At 37.4% G+C, this 21,291-nt stretch overlaps 2 protein-coding genes across 2 annotated transcripts; one reads left to right on the top strand and one right to left on the bottom strand.

Moving 5' to 3' along the window:
* Window positions 1-1,387: 1,387 nt before the first annotated feature.
* itcha (itchy E3 ubiquitin protein ligase a) lies at window positions 1,388-16,298 on the bottom strand. Its single transcript, XM_084929403.1, has 24 exons — window positions 16,179-16,298; window positions 15,180-15,226; window positions 14,765-14,906; window positions 14,357-14,481; window positions 13,117-13,248; window positions 12,671-12,719; window positions 12,353-12,531; window positions 11,890-12,112; window positions 11,702-11,797; window positions 11,311-11,485; window positions 10,607-10,676; window positions 10,429-10,513; window positions 9,684-9,812; window positions 9,188-9,260; window positions 8,955-9,026; window positions 8,767-8,855; window positions 8,467-8,626; window positions 6,276-6,409; window positions 5,706-5,846; window positions 5,404-5,524; window positions 5,129-5,233; window positions 4,862-4,958; window positions 4,685-4,757; window positions 1,388-4,292 (listed from the first exon to the last, which is right to left on the bottom strand). Exons 2-24 carry the CDS (start codon window positions 15,202-15,204, stop codon window positions 4,193-4,195), a joined length of 2,595 nt encoding a protein of 864 aa, XP_084785529.1. The 5' UTR covers window positions 15,205-15,226; window positions 16,179-16,298; the 3' UTR covers window positions 1,388-4,192.
* Window positions 16,299-16,664: 366 nt separating this feature from the next.
* On the top strand, window positions 16,665-20,953 carry bloc1s1 (biogenesis of lysosomal organelles complex-1, subunit 1). Its single transcript, XM_084929401.1, has 4 exons — window positions 16,665-16,991; window positions 17,140-17,212; window positions 19,105-19,237; window positions 19,935-20,953. Exons 1-4 carry the CDS (start codon window positions 16,931-16,933, stop codon window positions 20,043-20,045), a joined length of 378 nt encoding a protein of 125 aa, XP_084785527.1. The 5' UTR covers window positions 16,665-16,930; the 3' UTR covers window positions 20,046-20,953.
* Window positions 20,954-21,291: the final 338 nt, after the last annotated feature.

The raw sequence follows: 21,291 nt of genomic DNA, 5'->3' as shown, positions 1-21,291 counted from the left end.
AATATTATGTAACAGAACAATTAGCAGACAGCAGTTTCTGAGTCACAATGTTAAGTAATGGCTTATGACATGCACATCCAGTGGTGTGGTGAGTACTATTAACGTTATTCTTTGGGGTGGAAGAAAACCTATTCTAAAAACATGCTCATTTCTTATTTTAGTAGAATTTGTTCTGTCTATTAAACAAAACAACTAAATATGAAACTTTAAGGAAACTGTGTTAGTCATTTAATTATTGCATATTACATAATGTAAGAGTGGATGCTTCATACAAGTACTAATGTAAAATTATGCAATGAATTCTAATTGTTATTTTTGTGCTCTCCATTGTATATTTTGTGATTCTTATGTTTTTTGAAAGGCATCACTCTTTTAACCACGGTTTCAAGTAATACTTACATCCACACTGTAAATGCTGTCTAGAAAATCATTCTGTACAATACAATTATACAATTATAGTTCTACAACTGTTTATAACTTGTATAGTTCAGATTTCATAATTCTGTATAGTTTCATATTTATATCCTGTTCATAGCCTGTACAGCTTGTACACTCACTACAGCCTGTACATACTTATAGTTATAACATATTCATAACATACCTTCATACCATGTACATTGTAACATACCCATAATAGACCCATGGTTTGTACCCTATCTACAATAGACCCATTTTTGTAATATATCTATATATCTATATTATTGCTAATATATATTTTGTTATATATATATATATTGCTAAAGCACTTTCTGGATGGATGCAAACTGCATTTCGTTGCCTTGTACTTGTGACAACTGCAATGACAATAAAGTTGAATTCTAATTCTATTCTACAACATACAGTTGAAAGAAAGCAACACAACATTCTCAAAAGTACAAACAGCATAGTGAAACAGTGCTAGAACTTGATAGATCACTCACTGTTTCAGCTGTTACATAATGGAGTAAGCATCATCCTGTTGAATGATGTTGCCAAGAGCCATCTTACATACCATCTGGTGTATTCTGGTACATTCTCTGTGTCAACACCCATCAACATACCCAGCAAATGTAGTTTTGTAACAAAGAGAGTTCTCGTTTTCTTTCATGTATCTTCTGTGTGTTTTCAAAGACAGCAGTTCTTACATAATTTAGGTCACTTTGCTAAAAGTAAATGAAGACAGAACTCTGACAAAACTGTTGGAGACAGAGATAGATTTGTTTGGGGAATTTCAGCTCGCGAAAGGCAACAATAAACCCAGCAAGATGAAGAGATCAATTCAAGTGGAAGACAACATAAAAAAAAAAAAACAATTATTCAATTAGACTCAGAAGAAATATACTTACAAAATGAATGAGTTGTGTGTTGTAAGTTATTGTAATGTACGTGCACAAAATACCCATCACACTTTCAGTGTTTTAATTATTTTATTGCTCTTTTTTTAATCTACTAAATCCATTGATACAAGAAACTCATCTTCCTAATATTTATCCACAAACTTCCACTTGTGTATAAAAAATGTTAGTCTACTATTCGAATGACTGTGCAAACAGAACAAGTCAAACACCATTTTGCATATTTTTTAAATATATTCATCTGCCCCATGACCTGGACCACAGTGGTGGTTAAACACAGAAGTGGTTAATTCAACCACTCCGAGTGTCAATGTGCTGTAATATTGTTACCTGTTAAATATTCAACAGTCAACATACTTAAAAAAAAAAAAAAAGAAAAAAAAAAAAGAAGTTTTATGCATTTTTTTTACATTAATCTGCACAGGAGTAGCTACACTGCAAGTGTATGGGTGTACAACCAGTAAGGGAATAGAGGTGAAGTCCAGTGAAACATCCTACACAATTAAATGAAGAAAAACTGGTACGTGGCGGTGGAGGTGTGGCCTGAATGAATGTACTCATCAGGGCAACGAGGGATCACTTACATCAGACAAGTCTTTTTTTTTTTTTTTCCTACCTGCAGTGCTGACGACATGAAATGGAAAAACAGCCACATGGTTCACACATGAGTACATTAAAAATGACAGTATTTTGTCTGTTTACATTTCAATCTTAAAGACACCATGTATAAAATCATTTTCTGGGCCACACACTGGAATTACTGCAGATAATTTACACCACGCTGCCAACATACACACTACCACAGGTTGAAGGCTGGACAGTGGGAAGAAAAATAAATAAATTAAAAAAAGAAATCATAATATAGGTTTTGGGTCTGTTTATTCAATCCTGTTTATAAAAATTTATTAAGACCTACTGACCTAATAATCTTTTAAAATGTGCTTACTTTCACTGGCTACGTCTTTGTTTCTGGTGTCATTCACTTGTAGAACTACATTCTAAGTAAAAGGGAAAAAAAAGTAGTCTTTTTATAATGGCAACACAATTATTAAAATGTGAATGTGAATATCATAATTCCTCAGCAAGGTAAATTTGTTTTAAATACAAAATATATTTTTAGTTTTCTTTTTAGCAGAACAGAGCAGTTGCCTCCTTTGTTTTAATTTCTATACCTTACCACAAGTAAAACAAATAAACTCTTATTACTGACCATTGATATCACGTGTGTAATTACTTTGGGGGGACTGTTTGGAAATGATTACCTCTGTTAAGGGTTCTTTAATTAATTTAACTCATTTTTTAGACTGGTTCCAAAGATTTTATTTAAGTGATACTTTACCTAAAATAAACTATATCTGTCAGCAGACAACATTTTGAAAAGTCATGAAATACAATACAACTGTACAAATCTGAAAGCCATACGCCCTATAAAACTAGGGGCACTTGCTATCATAATTCAGATCTTATTTCACATCTTGCCAGCAACTTGAGAAGTTCTATTGCTAGAACAAGTCACTTTTCTTTTGATTAAACTTTGGAGTATATTTACATAAACTGCCTTAGCCACAGATAAATTTGTTAATAATCAGAATAGTCAGTAATCCTTTTTGTTGTATTGTGGTATCATAACATCAACACACACACACACAAAAATATATAATTTTTTAAAAACCTTTTTGTTTCCTAATAAATGTGCCACATTTTATCTATTTTGTGGGAGAGAAAAAAAGGTGGTGCCCTCAGAAACCCAGTGTCAGCACATGTAATACTTCGCTCTGGGCAATTAGCAGAGATCGGTTACCATCTCATGGAAATTGTTCATTGACTTTCCACGTCATCAGTAACAAGTTAATTATCAGGAAAAGCCCGTCATGTTCCCTGACTGACAAAAGTGCTGAGCGTCCACACTTAAATCTGATTTCATACAGCACAGTATGGGAAGGTAATCTTTTCTCAAATCACAACCACATTAATTTCACCAACTTCATATTGGAATTGAAATCCACACTAAATGGTAAATATTATCAAAGTGTTATAAAAATGATCAAACAGCTTTGACTCTTATCTGGAAAAATGTTTCCTACAAAACAATTGCACATAAAAATACCACATCTTTCAAGAACAATCAAAGCATCTTACTGCTCACACAACAATGTGCAAAGGTACTCAGCATTTTAACTCATTAAAATTTTAAGAAATAAACCTGTCAAAATAAGATAAAGTTATCATTATGTTTTGCAAAAAGTGTTAAAGAAACTGTATAAGTGCTACGGGAGTCTTTACAGTCTGTCAGTCAGCGATTTGGGGGGGGGGGGATCCATTTCATTCATAAAAAAAGGAAAGATTCAAAGCCATGTGTGAACCTCTGATGTTGTTTTTAACATATCAACTTCCATCCTTTAAGACAAAATGCACAAATATGGTTCTTCATTCTCATGCATAGAACCAGAAAGTGTCTCATAAGTTTCTACTGCATATTCACACATGTAGATGTAGAAACTGCAGTCGGTCTTCATACAAGTGCAAACACGACAATGCAAGAAAGGCCCCGCCTCCATCGCCTGACAGTGGATTAGGAATGAACTGATCACCTCTTACTACAGGAAAGAGGTGAAACCAGGTTAAGAGGATTTTTAAGGTCTCGTTTGAAGCAAACTAATTTTTAACAATACAGCTTTTTCTTTATGAATATGCAATTGTGACAAACTATAAGTAAGTAATAATAAGTTCTTCCACCAGATCATAAGCAGCTTCTGACTACAAAGACAATCTGCTGGAAAGTGCTCTTGTCTGAAATGGATATGGCTCCTCCAAGTCCACCACCATCACCACCATCCTATGCATTTGCACTTATAGTTTTACTCCTGCCCGAATCCTTCTGTTTCCTCTATGGCAAACATGAGTTTCTCCTTCAGCTGTTCGTAGCTCTTATAAGGAGGGAGGTCCAGACGATTAAAGCTACATAAAGCAAGAAGACAGAAACAGAGGGTGGCCAGAAGTGCTCTATTAGTATTAAGTTAACATTTTCTTTCTAGGTCATTCATAATGATGACGAGTGTGTTGTGTTTGCATTTATAAATGATAACATTTGTTCAGCTGCAGTAATGTCCCACGGTACTGCGCACAGCCAAGACATCTGCTAAATAAACACTTAACGAGCAACAATGTATTCTCACATAGCATTATATAACAACAAACACCAACATCTTAGGCTAAAAATAAAGGAACGCTTGCAACGGTTGAATCAGAAATGACTAATAGGGTTTGGTCATGAAAGTTTAATCCCACATTAAGCCGGATACACACATGAACTGAAGAAACCTGTACAAATGTAGAATTACTGGTCTTACCATGTGTGGCTTCGTGGAAGCCAGTTTTCTTTTCCAACTTTCTCAATGCAAAACTTCTGTGGACCATTGCTTCCTATATTGATCAAAAATAAGGATAAAGAGATTAAATATGATTTTGATATCACATACTGTTTTATACTACTGTACAAATGTCATGTGTCTGTTCACTGTTAATACCCATTAGATCAGCGAAGCCGCCCACGGGAAGACGACAGGTTCCTGTGACAAACTGCAGAAGTCTCATCCTTTTTTCGTTGTCCATCTCCTTCACAAACTGTTAACAGACAGTTTTGTGTTAACACCAGTATCAGGCTGATATCCGTACATTACAGTGATACTAATTTTCCATTTGTTGTTTTTCAGTTGGAAAAAGAAATATTCACACTGAATTAATCAGCTACAGCTGATTCAATAACATATTATTATTATTTTTTAATTACCAACCTGCCAGAACCACATTATCTGCTTGCTAGTTCGGGCATAATGTCTATAGATTGTGTTTCTCTGCCAGTCCACCAAGTCTATCTCCTGCATACCGCACAGCATCACCTACAGACAAGAAGGGGACATTTTATAAATAAGCCCAACATTCATGTTAGTATTTATTTTCTCTTATTTTTTAAATCCATATTGTTACAGAATCCCTGTAGTATTTAAAGGACCAGTGCTACCTCAAACACTTGTAAAGGTTATAGAGAATCATCTATTGACTTCAGTACCTCTAATTCTCTAGCATCAAAGTACTGAAGGTATTGCTGTGGAAGAACTTCATTGAAGCCCTCAAAGAAAGCCTGTGTCTGCTCCTCCACACCTCTGGATAGCCTCCACTCTGCCACTAACCTGCATAGAGATGACATAATGAAATATTAATAAATTAATATTAACACACTTTAGAGATGTCAAGTGCTGCTTAAAAATGAATGTTTTCAAGGAAAACAGAATTATTTTGTTTAAACATGACATGTCCGAATTCAGTGTATTTAAATGTTACGCTTGTTTACCACGTTATGTTATGTTGTACCTGATGTATTCCTCTTTATTTTCTTCAGTTACTAGAATGTTCCCTCCATCTGGTTTAAGCTCATGTGTGGTGACCTCCCCAAGTATCTCCTTGTCAACGGAGAAGAACATCTCCAGACCGCACTCCTCTATATTATTGTCCCTACAAGCAAGACAATGACAGTTACCGTCATTACTGACAATGTTTAAAAAAAAAAAAAAAAAAAAGAAGTTAGCTATTATGTCTGCTCTAAAGTTCACTATAGAGTCCTATACATTTCCACAGTGAGTGACAAATTACGGGAGCATAAATCATTTACTCAAATAATGCACATGGCCCAATTTGTCCTCTCAAACTCTTCATTTGTGTGCATAGGTTATCAAAACCTAGTATTTAACAATATGCAAACATATTTAGGAAATGAATTTTTTTTTTTTTTTAAAGCAGCCCAAAGTCTATGTATATATCCACAAATTTTGGTCCACTTATAACAACCCAACAAATCTCAATGTAAAATACATCGAAGTCCTCGTCATTCACACCATCCACCACAAGTCTAACTCAATTATCACATGTACATCAGAAACTTACTTGATCCAGATGAGTGAATTATAGAATTCTGGATCTATGGACTCCAGGTCTTTCAGACCCAGAGGTTTGTTCAGAATACGTTTGTAAAAGGGCAGCGAGAAACCTGTGTCGATAAATTTGCCATGGAACAAGGCCTGGAGAGACATAAAATGGAAATGTTTTGAAAGCAAATTAAACAAAACAACAGATAAACAGAAGACATTTATCTCATGTTTGAGATTTGTAATTTTATGGGAGAAAGTCAAACATATTATTCTGTAAGGCACATCTATTTGGTATATTTCTCTTTTGAAATTTAATTCAATGATTAGATTTGAGATCTAATCATTGTGATTAAATTGCAATAAAAGACAATAGCATAAAATATTGCACGATTCACATAAAGTAATTAATGTGTTACACAATGTAATAGTATACAGGGTGGGCCATTTATATGGATACACCGTAATAACATGGGAATGGTTGGTGATATTAAAGTCCTGTTTGTGGCACATTAGTATATGTGAGGGGGCAAACTCCTAAAGATGGGTGGTGACCATGGTGGCCATTTAGAAGTCGGCCATCTTGGCTACAACTTTTGTTTTTTCAATAGGAAGAGGGCCATGTGACGCATCAAACTTATTGGTAATGTCACAAGAAAAACAATGGTGTGCTTGGTTTCAACGTAACTTTATTCTTTCATGAGTTATTTACAAGTTTCTCTTTGTTCACAGCCATTGACATGTCGAAGAGGTTAACACGTGAGGAGCGGATCAAAATCGTGTTGATATCTGGTGAACGCAGTAACCGGGTCATTGCAGCAGATTTCAATGCAAGACACCCTACGAGACCACCCATCTCCCATGCTACCGTTAGCAAACTGCTTGCTAAGTTTCGTGAAACTGGTTCAGTGTTGGATTTGCCAAAATGTGGACACAAGAAAACTGTCACTAATGAAGAAACATCAGTGGCTGTCCTAGCTTCATTCAGCAAGAGCCCACAGCGTAGCACTCGCCGCATGTCACTGGAGAGTGGCATTAGTCGAACATCCCTTCGGCGGATATTAGCTACTCACAAATGGCACCCTTACAAACTCCAGCTACTGCAGCATCTCAACGAGGATGACCCAGATCGGTGCACAGAATTTGCAGAATGGGCAAAACAAAAATTGGAACAGGACCCTCATTTCACGCAGAAGATTTTGTTCAGTGATGAGGCAAACTTTTATGTGAACGTTGAAGTTAACAAACAAAACCACCGCTATTGGTCTGACACTAACCCACATTGGATGGATCCCTCCAAGACTGTTGGAACAACAAAAGTGATGGTTTGGTGTGGTATATGGGGTACAACAATAGTGGGTCCATTCTTCATCAATGGAAACCTCAAGGCCACTGGATATTTGAAATTGCTACATGATGATGTGTTTCCCTCTTTATGCACTGAAGCTGGCACGTTCCCTGAGTTTTTCCAGCAAGATGGTGCACCACCACATTATGGGTGCCAGGGAGCATTCCTAGATGAACAGTTTCCTGGAAACTGGATTGGTCGTCGTGGGCCAGTTGAATGGCCCCCAAGGTCTCCCAATCTGACCCCCTTAGACTTTTATCTTTGGGGTCATCTGAAGGCAATTGTCTATGGTGTGAAGATACGAGATGTGCAGCACCTGAAACTATGGATACTGGATGCCTGTGCTGGCATTTCTCCTGCGGTGTTGCTATCAGTGTGTGAAGAGTGGGAGAGGAGGGTTGCATTGACAATCCAACACAATGGGCAGCACATTGAACACATTTTATAAGTGGTCAGAAACTTGTAAATAACTCATGAAAGAATAAAGTTACATTGAAACCAAGCACACCATTGTGTTTCTTGTGACATTACCAATAAGTTTGATGTGTCACATGGCCCTCTTCCTATTGAAAAAACAAAAGTTGTATCCAAGATGGCCGACTTCTAAATGGACATCATGGTCACCACCCATCTTGAGGAGTTTGCCCCCTCACATATACTAATGTGCCACAAACAGGACTTTAATATCACCAACCATTCCCATGTTATTACGGTGTATCCATATAAATGGCCCACCCTGTAGTATGGCATAATAATATGGCAGGATATAGCAATGGCAGACCAGATTAATCATGCACATACATTTAGTTTCAAAACTAATGATTTAAACTTATTAGTAAGAACTGAGAGATGGTGCGCATACCATGGCAATGAATCGCCCAATGAACTTGAAGTACTTAAGGTGATCCGGGTTGATGTAAGAGGCAGGGTTGATCTGAAGACAGTAGTTGTCCTTGCCAGCATACTCAAACAAACAGTACATTGGATTCAGCACCTCATGAGACAGCAAGAAGAACCATTCCCTGAAAATAAGCACAAGTGGTCAAACTGGTTGAGTGGGGTAGTTCTTTTTAAACTAGATTTTAATGACAAAATCATGAGTTTTTACTGTTTGTGTTGTTATTTTAGCAACAGGGTGGTGCAGCTTTTACTTTGAGATTACCTGGCCACACCTCCATAGTCCAAGCCTTCCTCACCAGGGAAAATTATCCAAAGTCTACGCCTAAGATCTTGTGGGTGGAAACTCATGATCTAAGAATGAATTAATTACACATCTCAAGCACTGAAAAGACAATGTTATTAAATATAGAAATGTGGTGAGAAGACAGTACAACCAATTAAAACAATTACCTGTTGAAATGAATCCTCAAACAAAGTTTTGCGTGAAACTGTAATTTTAATGTGCTGAGGCATCGACAGTTGCTAAGAGGAAACAAAACATGTAAACAATGTAAATAATTGATTTTAAAAACTCTGTCCACTAGCAAAATCATTGACACTTTACTTTGCATTTACGTAATTAAAAACAAGAAGAACATAACAGCATATGTAGTAAAACAGTATGATATGCTGAAAGCACGTACCTGACACCAGAATCTGAAGTATTGCACTTTGGCTTTGAAGTCCCTGACATAAGTTATCTGTGGCCCATTCTCACTACGGAAAAGACCACATTAAATTATTGTCAAATAAAAGTATCAAAATACATTTTGATAACAAGTGCTTATATTCATCTCTGGACATTCTGAGCATCCTGTTTGTTTTCTTTAGCAACACCCAGGCTTTGTGGTCATGATCACTTGAGATTATAAGGCTCATTTGATTTTACACCAATCACTGATTTAAATATATTCAGGTGTGCATTAATCAATATTCTCGACATTTGCAATTTAGTGTGGAAAGAGTTAGATAAGCAAACATATACACATTTTGTAATATTAATGAGACACACCTGTCCCATTTAAATTGAACTCTGTTCAAAGTGCAGTTGTGTCTGTCTCCATTAAATGAATCTGATCCCCCTCGTGTTCAAGCTACAGCTTAAAAGTACAGCTGCTAGCACAAGATACCAAAACTTACAGTGAGGATTTCCCTGTGCGAGGGTCAATGTAGGTTGTTGTTCGCCTATTGTGATCTACAAAGTAGGGAATACCATCCACAGTGAACCTCATCTCCCAACCCTCAGGCAGAGGCTTGTCATTCAGCAGTCTGGATAAAGTTAAGTAAGCACAGAGAAATGCAACCATTAAAAGAAATCATTTTAAAAGAAACATAAAATGTATATTTTAAGTTAAATGAATAAAAAATAACAAATGGAATCAAAGATTTAAAAACTCGTCCTTAAAAGCAGGGTTTCCTCTGTACTACTTAACTGTGATTAGCTGGTTACAAAAAAAGCATTTAGACAGAAACCCTTCCCTTTGTGTATCCATAAACCATAAACTTAAGAGCAGTTAGTGGTCAATAGCAAAGACTTTCTGAAGGAACTATCCAATTCCAAATCTGTCAAAGATGTCAGAATCCAGTCATTATGTTCTACACATTTAATCCAGTTTCACAGTTGCCAGATCATCTGCATGCAATTGCTGTGCCACTGTTGACCTGTTCCAAACTCCAAGCTCCTAAGAGGTTAGGACAGTTTTTCAGGGAGTCCTGCAATGGAAAGAATTAACCTTCTACATCAAATTGATGGCTGAAACACAGACCTAAAATGTGTCACTCAGAAATTTGGGCCTGCCAAAAACAAAGTGACATTCCTTTCACTTGTCACTTTATTCTAGACATATCAGCGCTCCCTACTGTCAAGAACACAAAATACACTCACCCTTGGGTCCTTGGGTCTTCCCACTGTGTCCTGCGAGTTGGGTGATGGACAAAATACACTCTACCATTGGTGTCAGTTCTCTTTTCTTGTGAAGGAGAAAATCAACACATTTCATTTCATTTATTTATCATGTCAGTAACATCAGCTAAAACATTTTTGTAATCTCACTGATACTTACCCCATCCGTGAGGCAGAGGTCCTAGTGGGTCAAACTCTTTACTGGCTGTGGCTGCAAACTGGTCTTGAAGCTGAGCCAGAAAGAAAACGTTACAAATGTCAAGTCTGTAAAAACATCTGTAAAAACTATTTTTGTCACGGTCTGTTTAAACACAGTTTAGACTTAAAATCAGAGAAGAAACTGACCCAAGAGTATTTGAATGTTTATTTCCATTGGGTGCTTAAAGCTTTTTAGTCACGAGACTTAAAACATGCTATCTGGACTTTACAAACTCATGCAACCTTACTTGAGCTCCTTTCACACTCGAGAGCTACATCAGACCTCAAAGTCTGCACTGTCACTTCATTTTAAAGAGAAAGATGTTCCAAAATGTTTCCAAGACACAATTATTGCAATATATTGCTCAGCATGAAATATGCAAGTTACACAGTAGAAGTGGAAAGCTGAAACCTTAAGTGCTTATTCATTAGACTGCAGGTGTTTAGTACTTAAAAGTTAAAGTTATTTTTTTTATTTATAAATTTGAATTCAAGACGTAGAAGGACTGTGCAGTATAATTTTTGTATGACGTGGTAAAAGTACACCATATACAAATGATTTTATAGATCAAAAACCATGCGTAGATGGGCTCTTTAAGCAAATCAAAAGAAATACATCTTCAAACTGTTCTTCATGTCTGAAGCACATTCAGTGACTGCTCTCACCCCATATATGAATCTCTGGTTAAATTGCTGCATGGCTCCCTGGAGCTGGCTACGCTGGTGCTGCCATTCCTCGTAGTTACGCACTGACTCCTGTGTGGGTCTTTGCCATGTAGTAGTTCGGGTTATGTGGTCAACATAATAAACTCTACCCATTGGATCAACTCTGCGCTCCCATCTGCATAAAAGGAGAGCAAAAAAAAAAAAAAAAAAAGTTCTTTATTTTGCCAAGGATTTCTTTCTAGATATTAAAAACTCCCACAGAGAACAGATAACCACATAGTAAAAGTGATTATAAACAATGTGACATAGATAATTATATGCCACTGAATACACAATATTCAAACTACATTCATATATCTGTAGTATAAAAAAAAATCAAGATGTTTGGCACCCTGAAGGCAAAGGCTCAGGCCTATCCCAGGTTGTTCTTTTCTCAATGTGATCCACATAGTATACCCGTCCATTCTGGTCAACTCTTTGCTCCCACCTACAGAAGAAATACAAATTATAATAAACAGATTGAAAATAAGCTTAAATGAGGGGCCTATAAAACAAAATGCAGAAAGCATTGCTCTTTACCCTGGGGGCAAGGGACCATTGTTTATGGGAGCCACCCTGGGAATTGTTGCTGAGGCACTGGCCCCTTGTTTAGGAACACTTGCTGTCTGTGAGGAACTTGATGTTGCCGCTCTTGCATTTGATTCATTCTGCTGATCTGAACACCCACTAGCTGATGCCTGAGAGGAACCATCGGAAGCTGGGCCTTCGCTGAGTTCACTAGGAGAAGAACTGCTAGAAGAGGCTATGAAATGAGCAAGAACAAGAGTAGGGAACCTTTAAGTCTGTGAAACAAAAATGTTCTATTTTCAAAGGTGTATTTGTTTTCAAAAGCGTAGTGACTTTAATACTGACTGAAGTCAGTATTCAGTGCTTTAGCTAGTATATGAAAGAATAATGGTATATTAGACATGAGGGAGATTGAAATCACTCATGTGATGTATATGTAAGCCATTTAATCTTTGATGTCTTATAGTTTTCCTACATGGTGAAGCTGCCGGTTTCTGTCGCATAGGAGGGGGCGGTCGAGTAGGTCCAGAAGGAAGTGATGCAGTGGAGCCCCCTGGAGACCGTGAGGGAGAACTTGTACCATTGACAGCATGCACATTTGGTACAATGACCCATTCATCCGAGTCACTTGAAGGTGATGAGCCTCCGCTTGACCTACAAGTACAAAATACTTAATATTTGAGTAGTTTTCCAAGACCAAAGATTTAAAATGTTTATTTAATCTTACAAAACCAATGTCCAAATATTTTAATGCAATAGTATCTTAAGATCATTAATTAAAGATTTACTAGACCTGTCACCCGTATCTCCATTTTGCCGCGTATTTCCATTTGGAAGAGCAGCTAGCAAGCCATAAAAACAAAAACAAAAATAAATTTAAAAAAAAATCTAAATCAAAGTAAAAGACAAATGTTTAATGTGACATTCAAAAATCTATGTGTAACTCCCAAGTTCTCAAATGCTTGGTTGCAAATGTAGTCACTAATGCAGGTAGATATAAAGGTTATGCCAAGGTCTTGTCAGGGCACAGAACACTGATAAGCATTTACAACCTGGCAGCAGTTTCCACCTTGTTACCTCATTGCTATCAAATTCATTAATAATGACCAACATGGTAACAAGCTAAATTTATTCTGCAATTCGATTCATTTTCAAATTACAGATTATGAGCGTTCCTGTTCTAAAATTGCAAATGTGTCCCACATAGTATACTGGGTTTGTGTGAGCGTGGTCTCTCACCTTGTTCTCTCTCTGCCAAGCCAAAGGTTTCTGGGTCTACCTGCATGCCATCCAGACAGACTGACAAGTCACCTACAAGATCCTGGGGGTCTCTGTCAGAGCACAGCTGCAGTGTCTGCACGACCTCACATACTTAAGGGGGACAGAATACATGTCAAGTTTTAAGCAGGCACTGTAATTGCAAGACAAGAGAACACATACATTACCATAACACAAAAGAATAAAAGCAATTATTAACGATGTCGTGGTTAAATTAAAAACTGCTCCTACAAGCACATTGTTCTCCTAGTAACATTTATTACTAAAATAAACAAATACTGAAGAACAATTTCCTACGGGGTCTCAGATTGTTATTAATCACCTGATTTTTAAAGCAGCGTTTCCTTTTTTAGCCCAAACTGTGACAGTGTGAAAACAGCAGAGCTGAAAAACTCCAGTCACATGGAATACCTCAAAAACCATGTGCAACAAGAATCTCATTCAGTGCTTTAAAAATCACAGACAAGTAGCTCTTACACAGAATGTAGACCAGACTGTAATGTCACATGTTTTGTGTATGCTATGCACACTGACCAGGTCTGAAGAGGCATTGTATTTAGTTACTTCAAACACAGAAAAGCTCATGTGTATAGGTGATGCAGTGTACAGCATCTACAGAATGTGCATCAATTACATTAATTGTGACACACAGACAAAGAAAATGAAGTCAGAAAGTGAGTTCAAAAGTGCTCTAATTTGTTATTATCATGAAATCATGAAGTCATGTAGTAACAGCTTTGTCTTTATACAATTTACGATTTTGTACAGCTCAACTCCAAGAACCTAGAAATATTAGCTGTATACTCATTTCCTCAGAACATCTTTCCGTATCCAAGGTTAATATAGAAAATAGCAGCACAAGTATCCTTGTGCTACAACATTTTCACAACTGTCTCATGCATGGCTGTAGCTCAGGAGGTACAGCTCCTATTGATGAGAAGGTCAGTTGTTCAATTCCTCCAGTCTGCATTTCAAATTATCCTATAGGCAAAGTACTGAACCCTGTGTTGCACTCATCGGAGTGTTATAATGAGTGTGACAAAAGCACTAGGGATAGAAAAAAGTGCCTGTATAAACATGTGAATGAAAGTGTTTTGAGTGCTCAAATAAAGTAGAAAAGTGCTACATAACTTCCAGTCCATTTACCATATCATGCCAATAGTGGAAAAAAAAAAATCACCACTTAGGAAAATGAACTTACATTTCATGTCATTGGCCTTAAGGGTCTTGCTGATTTCCAATGTAGCTAGACCCAATAGAATGTCTGACTTGAGTGTCTGATGGCTCCAAACACGAAATATCAGTTTGCTGAACGGCGTCACAATTCTGTTGAAAGGTGAGAAATTTTCAGCATACAGCACCAACCAATACGATACAACAGCAGAGAAATAACTGAGGTAATCTGTACAGCTTCTTAGCTTTTGTTTGAAACTCATCAAGCATTGATACTTTTTGTTTTGTTTTTCCCGCCTCCAAGTACAGAGGAAATCCAATTAATAAGCCTATGATGATTTTAATCCTCCATTATATCTTACATTACATTTACTGTCTACAATTGCAACATTCTGCTAAAATATGGACCTAAACAAATTTTCGCAGTTGTACTCACACTGTGAGAGCCTGCTTCCATTTAGGGCTGTGTGTGTTGTTGCATTTCTCAGTCCTCTTTGACTGGCCATCCACTGCTATTTCAACATATGGACTTGGACCAAACCAGGTCTTTTTGTTTTCCTTCAGTTTAGCTGAAAGCACTGGAAAAATAAAAATTCTAGTCATGGAAAACCAAGATTTTAAAACCACTTCCTGTAGCCCCATGCGTCCTGAGCTCAACAGCAGTCAGTTTATTTACATCCAGCTTTAAGGTATTTTTTAAGATCAAGGGATTCATCAAAATCTAGGTTTCCATGACAGGTGTTAAGCATATTAATAATGATAAAAGAAAACACCGTTAAGAATTTATCACAGTCCTCTACTGGTTTTTGTTAAATGATGAGCATACAAATTTTGCAAAAACAATAACTTACCAGTAACTTGCAACTGGGCCTTCATGGTTCATCCATAACATTAGAGCCTAAGTGGCAACAACAAATGAACCTCCAATCAATGTTATCACATATAACTTAATACTTAAAGAGTGAAAAATATAACCTGATTTATAGACAACAGTTAGTAAGCCTTGAGGAAGCAATCTAAATAAAACAAAGAGATACTTGAGACACATTCTGGTATCTGGGATCATTTTTTGTTGACTCAAAGATAACATGTTATCTCAATTATCACTCTGGTTAAATATTTAAATTGACTGTGGTTTACAATACACAAATAAACAAATTGAGCTATACCCTCACTAGCTTCGCAGCACACAGGCCCAGGGAAATCATTCATAACTGCTGTCCAAATCTGTCACTCATCTGGTAGAGCTTGTAAATCAGAAAACCGCATTGCTAGACAGCTAGACAGTCAATTTTAGTAATCAAAACAGAACTGAACTAAATAATGGTTGGTCAGTATAAAAAAAATTGTATTGGCATACATATTGTTCATTGTTGAGGTTTGAGATATTGGTACTGAGAAACTGAGGTTGTATGGAGTAAAATGATTTCTGCTTATTAGTTTGTGAGGTTTTATATATACAAACAGAAGGGAAAAGAGAGGGAGGATATCAGTCAGTAAACTGATATCTGATCTCGTTGCGCATTAGGCTCAATTTTCTCACAGGTTAGCAGTAATGTTAGCCAACAGAAGATTAGTTATTAAGACAGCGTTAAACACTCGACTCTAGTAGAGTTAACGTTTAAGCTGTCACATCACCATCACTAGCCAGCTTGTAAACTGTTTCATAACTGTAACGAAGGCGGACAAGTTCAAGAACCTGGAACTTTGCACACCGATATCCTGATCAAGGCTTTAGCTAACCATGCATTAAACCCACGCTCGAAATGCTAACACCACTTTCACTCCTTCGACTATTTAGAGGAGGAAAAATCAAACCTGTTTCTTGGAAGAACTCTAAGTGACCATACCTGATGAAAGAAGAAGATAAAGAGTGACAAAAACTTTAGTTTCAGCTATGTCTGAATGATGACAGGTAAGATAACAACATCAGCTCAGACCAGTGATCCGCTAGCTTGAACAAGTCCAGGTTTTCCGGTACAAGTTTTTCATAATAAAGCATTGGAGAAAAAGGCTTATTATCTATATAATCTGATTATCTATATAAGTTATAAGCAACATTAGGCGTCAGACCATGTTAATTTTTATTATAACGTTATACACAATCAAAAACAAAAAGCCAAAAATAAAACAGCACGATGCACCAGACTATATTTGTCTTGGCATTTTTGTCCCCCCAGCTTGCTGCTATTATAAGTCTGGACTAGAGTAGTTTTGTCATTTGATTTCTGTCTGCAGTATTAGTAGATGTAACCTATAGGCAAGCCTTTATTTTGAAGGGATGTTGAAGCTGCTAACATCGCGATAAAAAGATAAAACAATCGCATTATTTAACAAGATACAAGATACGTTTATGTTCCTTTAAATTTTACATTGTTTGGCAGTACATACTAAAATATATGGTTTTATTTATGAAATTATTCAGACATTTACTCGATGGCCAAAGTGTGGACACGCCCACGTGTGACAGCCGTCTTTTTAGTCCCGTGACACGGCTGTAATTGTTAGCGGTCAGCAAGAAACGTCGCGGTGTGGTAAATGATATGTTATTTGTTCTATGAGCAGTCACTTTCGCCATTAATATAACGTCTGCTGAAGCACGATGTTATCTCGTCTATTGAAGGAGCACCAAGCGAAGCAGAATGAGCGGAAGGAGCTGCAGGGTGTGTGATAACAAAAATCGATAGTGATAGCCGCCAGTGCTAACCATTGCTAAAAACAAAGCTCTCTTTGACTTAGGATGTCCCAGCACCACACAGAGCTACAGTCCGGTGTTGATTGATTGTAGTAATGTCTTTTTTTCTCTCACAGAGAAACGCAGACGTGAAGCAATTGCTGCAGCCACTTGTTTGACAGAAGCCCTCGTAGACCACCTCAACGTTGGGTATGACGGTGATTCCTTTTTTTTTTTTTTTTTTTTTTTTTTTGCTTATTTCTTGCTGTTCATTTTGGTTTGATAGTAGTTAAGGATTGAAAACAGGATCTGCTGACCCTTTGGTCCCCAGAGACGAGTATGTCCCACAGAAATGTCTTGATGCATGCTCAGTCATCCAGGTAAGTAAATCTCCAAAAGTTGATTCTGTTGATCTGGACGTAGCGTTTTTAGTGGGAGTAACGTTTAGTCACTCTTCCAAGTGACTTCTTCAGTCTCAGCTTACTGCAGGTTTCCCCAATCGTATAAACAGTACACTTGCATAATGATCGAAACTAACACCACTGAAGGAACAATGGGCTGGGAGGTCAGTTCCATTGATCAACAACCACTGATCAAAGCCCACTGATCAATGGCCATGAGTACCATTCACAGAGAGTTGGGGAATGGCTGCAATCACAGCATTGTAAGATGCCAAGAGATGTACCCTTAGACCCCTTCTCGATTCAGAGATGGTCTTTCCCTTTTCACGTAAATGGCCTCCTTGACTCCGCGCTCAAACCAGCGTTCCTCCCTGTCCAGGATGTGTACATCCTCATCATTGAAAGAGTGTCCACTGGCCTGTAGGTGTAAATAGACTGCGGAGGTAGCTCTTCTGTGTTGTGCCATCCGCTTCGCCAGAGGTTGTTTGGTTTCCCCGATGTATAAGTCCTGGTAATCCTCCTGGCACTTAACAGCGTACACTACGTTTGCGTCGGGGGACCCGATCCTTGTGGTGGACCAATTTTTGTCACATCGTGTTTTGGGGTTTAAAAGCCACAGGAGACACGGTGTTTAGCAAAAATGTGTCTTGATACTCCTGAAACATACAAAATCACTACAGGTTTTTGCTTAGGCCAAAACGCGCTGTGTCAAAAATTGCTGCGCCAAAAATTGGTCCACCCCTAGGATCGGGTCCAAAACTCATCCAGGTTTTGTCATGAGTGACAAAACGTTTCTCCCCCTGAAAATGCTACGTTCAGATGAACAGAATCAACCTTTGGAGGTCCCACAGAAAGGTACATTTCACGCAATCTCTCTGGAATATTGTCCTGCACCAATTGTATTATTTACTTTTAAGTGTTGCTCTGAAAGCTGTACTTGTTTCAGCACCAGTAATTATTGATTTTCTTTTTTACATTGCAGGTTTAGTCAATGAAAAGTAAGCAAGTTGTGAAAAATCCCTGAGCCCAATATTAACTTTCCACATGTTGTGTTGTCTACAACCAGTATTCAAAATCTAAAGATATTTAATGTAAAATGACAATAAAGTTAGAGAATATGTTACATTAAATATTTTTTTGCTCATTTAAAGTCAAGTGTAAACAATTTTAAAAGTATCTTGATTTTAGTGTGATGTTAATAGCTAGTAATTATTTATTATTTGTATCCCACTAATTAATAATAATTTTTCGACTGATTACTTCGTATATGGTATGTCAGTGCCAGGCTGACACAAGGCTGTCACACACATCAGATTTTAGTCATACTGTTTCTCCAGGCTTTCACATTACTAACACCTTCTTCGGACCAAATTAATCAAACAGTTTATTCTTAACAGGATGGACATCGCCTAATATTTAACACAGCCAAAAACAGTATGCTGAAATTATTAACAATGTATTGTGAAAGATGTGATGAAACCAGGACAATCAGCTTAAGAGACTCAGAGTGGGATGCAAAGACCGTTATTGTTGTGCTGCTCCTGCATGAAAAAGATTAGCCACCAGACCAAAATCCTTCTGGGACAAAGAGAGATTTTCACTATATTGAGTAACAGTGTATGGTTTCAGTGTATTGAAATTGTAGCGGCTATATGTATTATAATGCCCTAAACCTCATTATTTTGTTCTGTTTCATTTTAGAGTTGCACAGGCATATGTAAACCAGCGAAAGCTTGACCATGAGGTTAAGACTCTCCAAGTGCAGGCAAGCCAGTTCTCCAAACAAACTGCTCAGTGGATCAGTATGGTGGAGGGTTTCAATCAAGCATTAAAGGTAGGTTAAAAGGAAATGGCTGTCGTCTGTCATCATCTCAAATCTACCATATCAGTCTTGAACACAGTCATGTTGCAAAATGATTTTGCAGCAAACATCAGCATTTTTTCAAGGTCAGTTAGGATGAAAATGTTAAAAGAACTTTATGATATTTAATAATATTGTACTTGTAATGATAATTCGTCTGACATATGTTTTTTTTGTCAGTTTAATTTTTATCCAAAAATTCCCTAAAAGACATCCCCTTAAGTGTGCCAGGCAGGCTAACTTCTAGCTGCAGTTCTTTGTGCAAGTGTGAGGAGCAAAACACATTAAAACTGTAATGCTGGAGCAAATAAAGTACTATTGTAACCTTGTGTTAAATAACGTCAGAGGTACATACAAACAAAACTGTTTATGCATCTTCCAAAGATCTGCGCTCTCTGTTGTGCACTGGCAGTTCCAGGTCACCACATCACACTTGTGTAAAATACAAACTGGATCATGATTGGCTTCGGAATTATTTGTGACATCACCAAGGAATTGCTTGTACAAACACATTTTAATTAGGGACTTAATCTGAGCTCAACACACTTTTCCCCTTTTGAAAAAGAATCCAAAAAACACATTTTGTGAATTAAAGAGGGCTGATAGTGGGTTATATTTGTACATTAACAAGGTTGTGAATACTAATTTTTTCATGCTCTCATTTAAACAGGAAATTGGAGATGTAGAAAACTGGGCACGCAGTATTGAGATGGACATGAGGACAATAGCAACAGCGCTGGAGTATGTACACAAGGGTCAGCTTCAGTCTGCTTGCTCATAAACCATGAACGTGTACGTGTTGGACATTTGCAAGTGAAACTGAATACACTGGAATAACATTTAAATCTACTTGAGTTGACCCCTATCAGTGAATATGTGTTTTGCCTTTGTCAGCAGTTTATTTGCTTGTCTGCACTCCCCTTTAAGTTTGCCAGGGCAGCTCAGATGAACATCAGAATTCTGCTGCTTTAACAATTAAATGCACATGTGCAGAAATTGTTATGTTGTTGTGTTAGCAGCAGTGTTGGAGGTGCTTACAGATCAAGGTTGCAACAACCAAAATGGCAGTAGATAAATATTTAGAATAGAATAGTTCATGTACAAATGGGGGGGGCTCACCTGTGTCACCTGGGGCCTACTTTTTCTGAAACAGGAGAATCTGGCGATGGCCTCCAGGGGTGGAAGAGGAATCATTTTTGGGCAGTGTTAATTACCCTTTGCATAGCCTTCCTATTCTCAGTTGTGGTCCTTGCGTACCTGATGAGTGGTAGAAGGCCAGCAGCAGCTCCCAGTCCTGGTTATTCTTCCTCAGGACACAGTCGTGTGCACAGGGCATACATACAGTAGGGGGCTAAGAACACAGCCCTGCAGGGATCCTGTCACTCCATGTGGTGAGTGACAGTAGGCGATAGAGGTGGGGGCCGAGTCAGACAAATTGGTTCACTACATTGCCTGATTTGTTGAATAAAATTGGAAAAAGTAACATTGTTGTAAAGATTCAGTTTACCCCTTTGCAATAGGTTGAAGAGGCCACAGACATAATAAACACCGGTTACCTTTATTTAGTATATCCAAAAAAAAGCATTTTGTTTTATGGCTTTCTTTTCTGTGCCTGATACCTGAATGATAGATGGATTTCAGATGTTGTTAATGATGGAAAAATATTTTAATAAAGTTTAAAAATCTTCACTTGTGTTTTCTTCTTATAAACAAATGTGTTAATTGAACAGTTGTTACATATAAAGAAATTGGGAACAAGGAAATGTGAATATTTGTATAAAGTACCTCATTTAAGAAAGAAAAGCCTGTAGGCTGCTTTTTAAGGAGATACGTTGTCAGGAGGTTCATATGCACAGCAGATGTCAGTGTTGGGTAAGCACAGATTAAATCTTTACAACACAACTGGAGAACAAGTGAGAGTTAAAGGCTGTGAGGGTTGCAAGTGGGCAGTTTCCTTTTGAAAATTACTTCAGGATCAAGAATTGTTTTTTTTTTCATAATGGCTTCAGTGTACCTGTTACAAATGT

Source organism: Perissodus microlepis, chromosome 5 (assembly GCF_051167445.1).
Source record: "Perissodus microlepis isolate ML-2025 ecotype Zambia chromosome 5, ASM5116744v1, whole genome shotgun sequence".
NCBI classification, from domain to species: domain Eukaryota; kingdom Metazoa; phylum Chordata; class Actinopteri; order Cichliformes; family Cichlidae; genus Perissodus; species Perissodus microlepis.
Note: the sequence above shows the minus strand (reverse complement) of the source record. Positions and strands in the feature narration are given on the sequence as shown.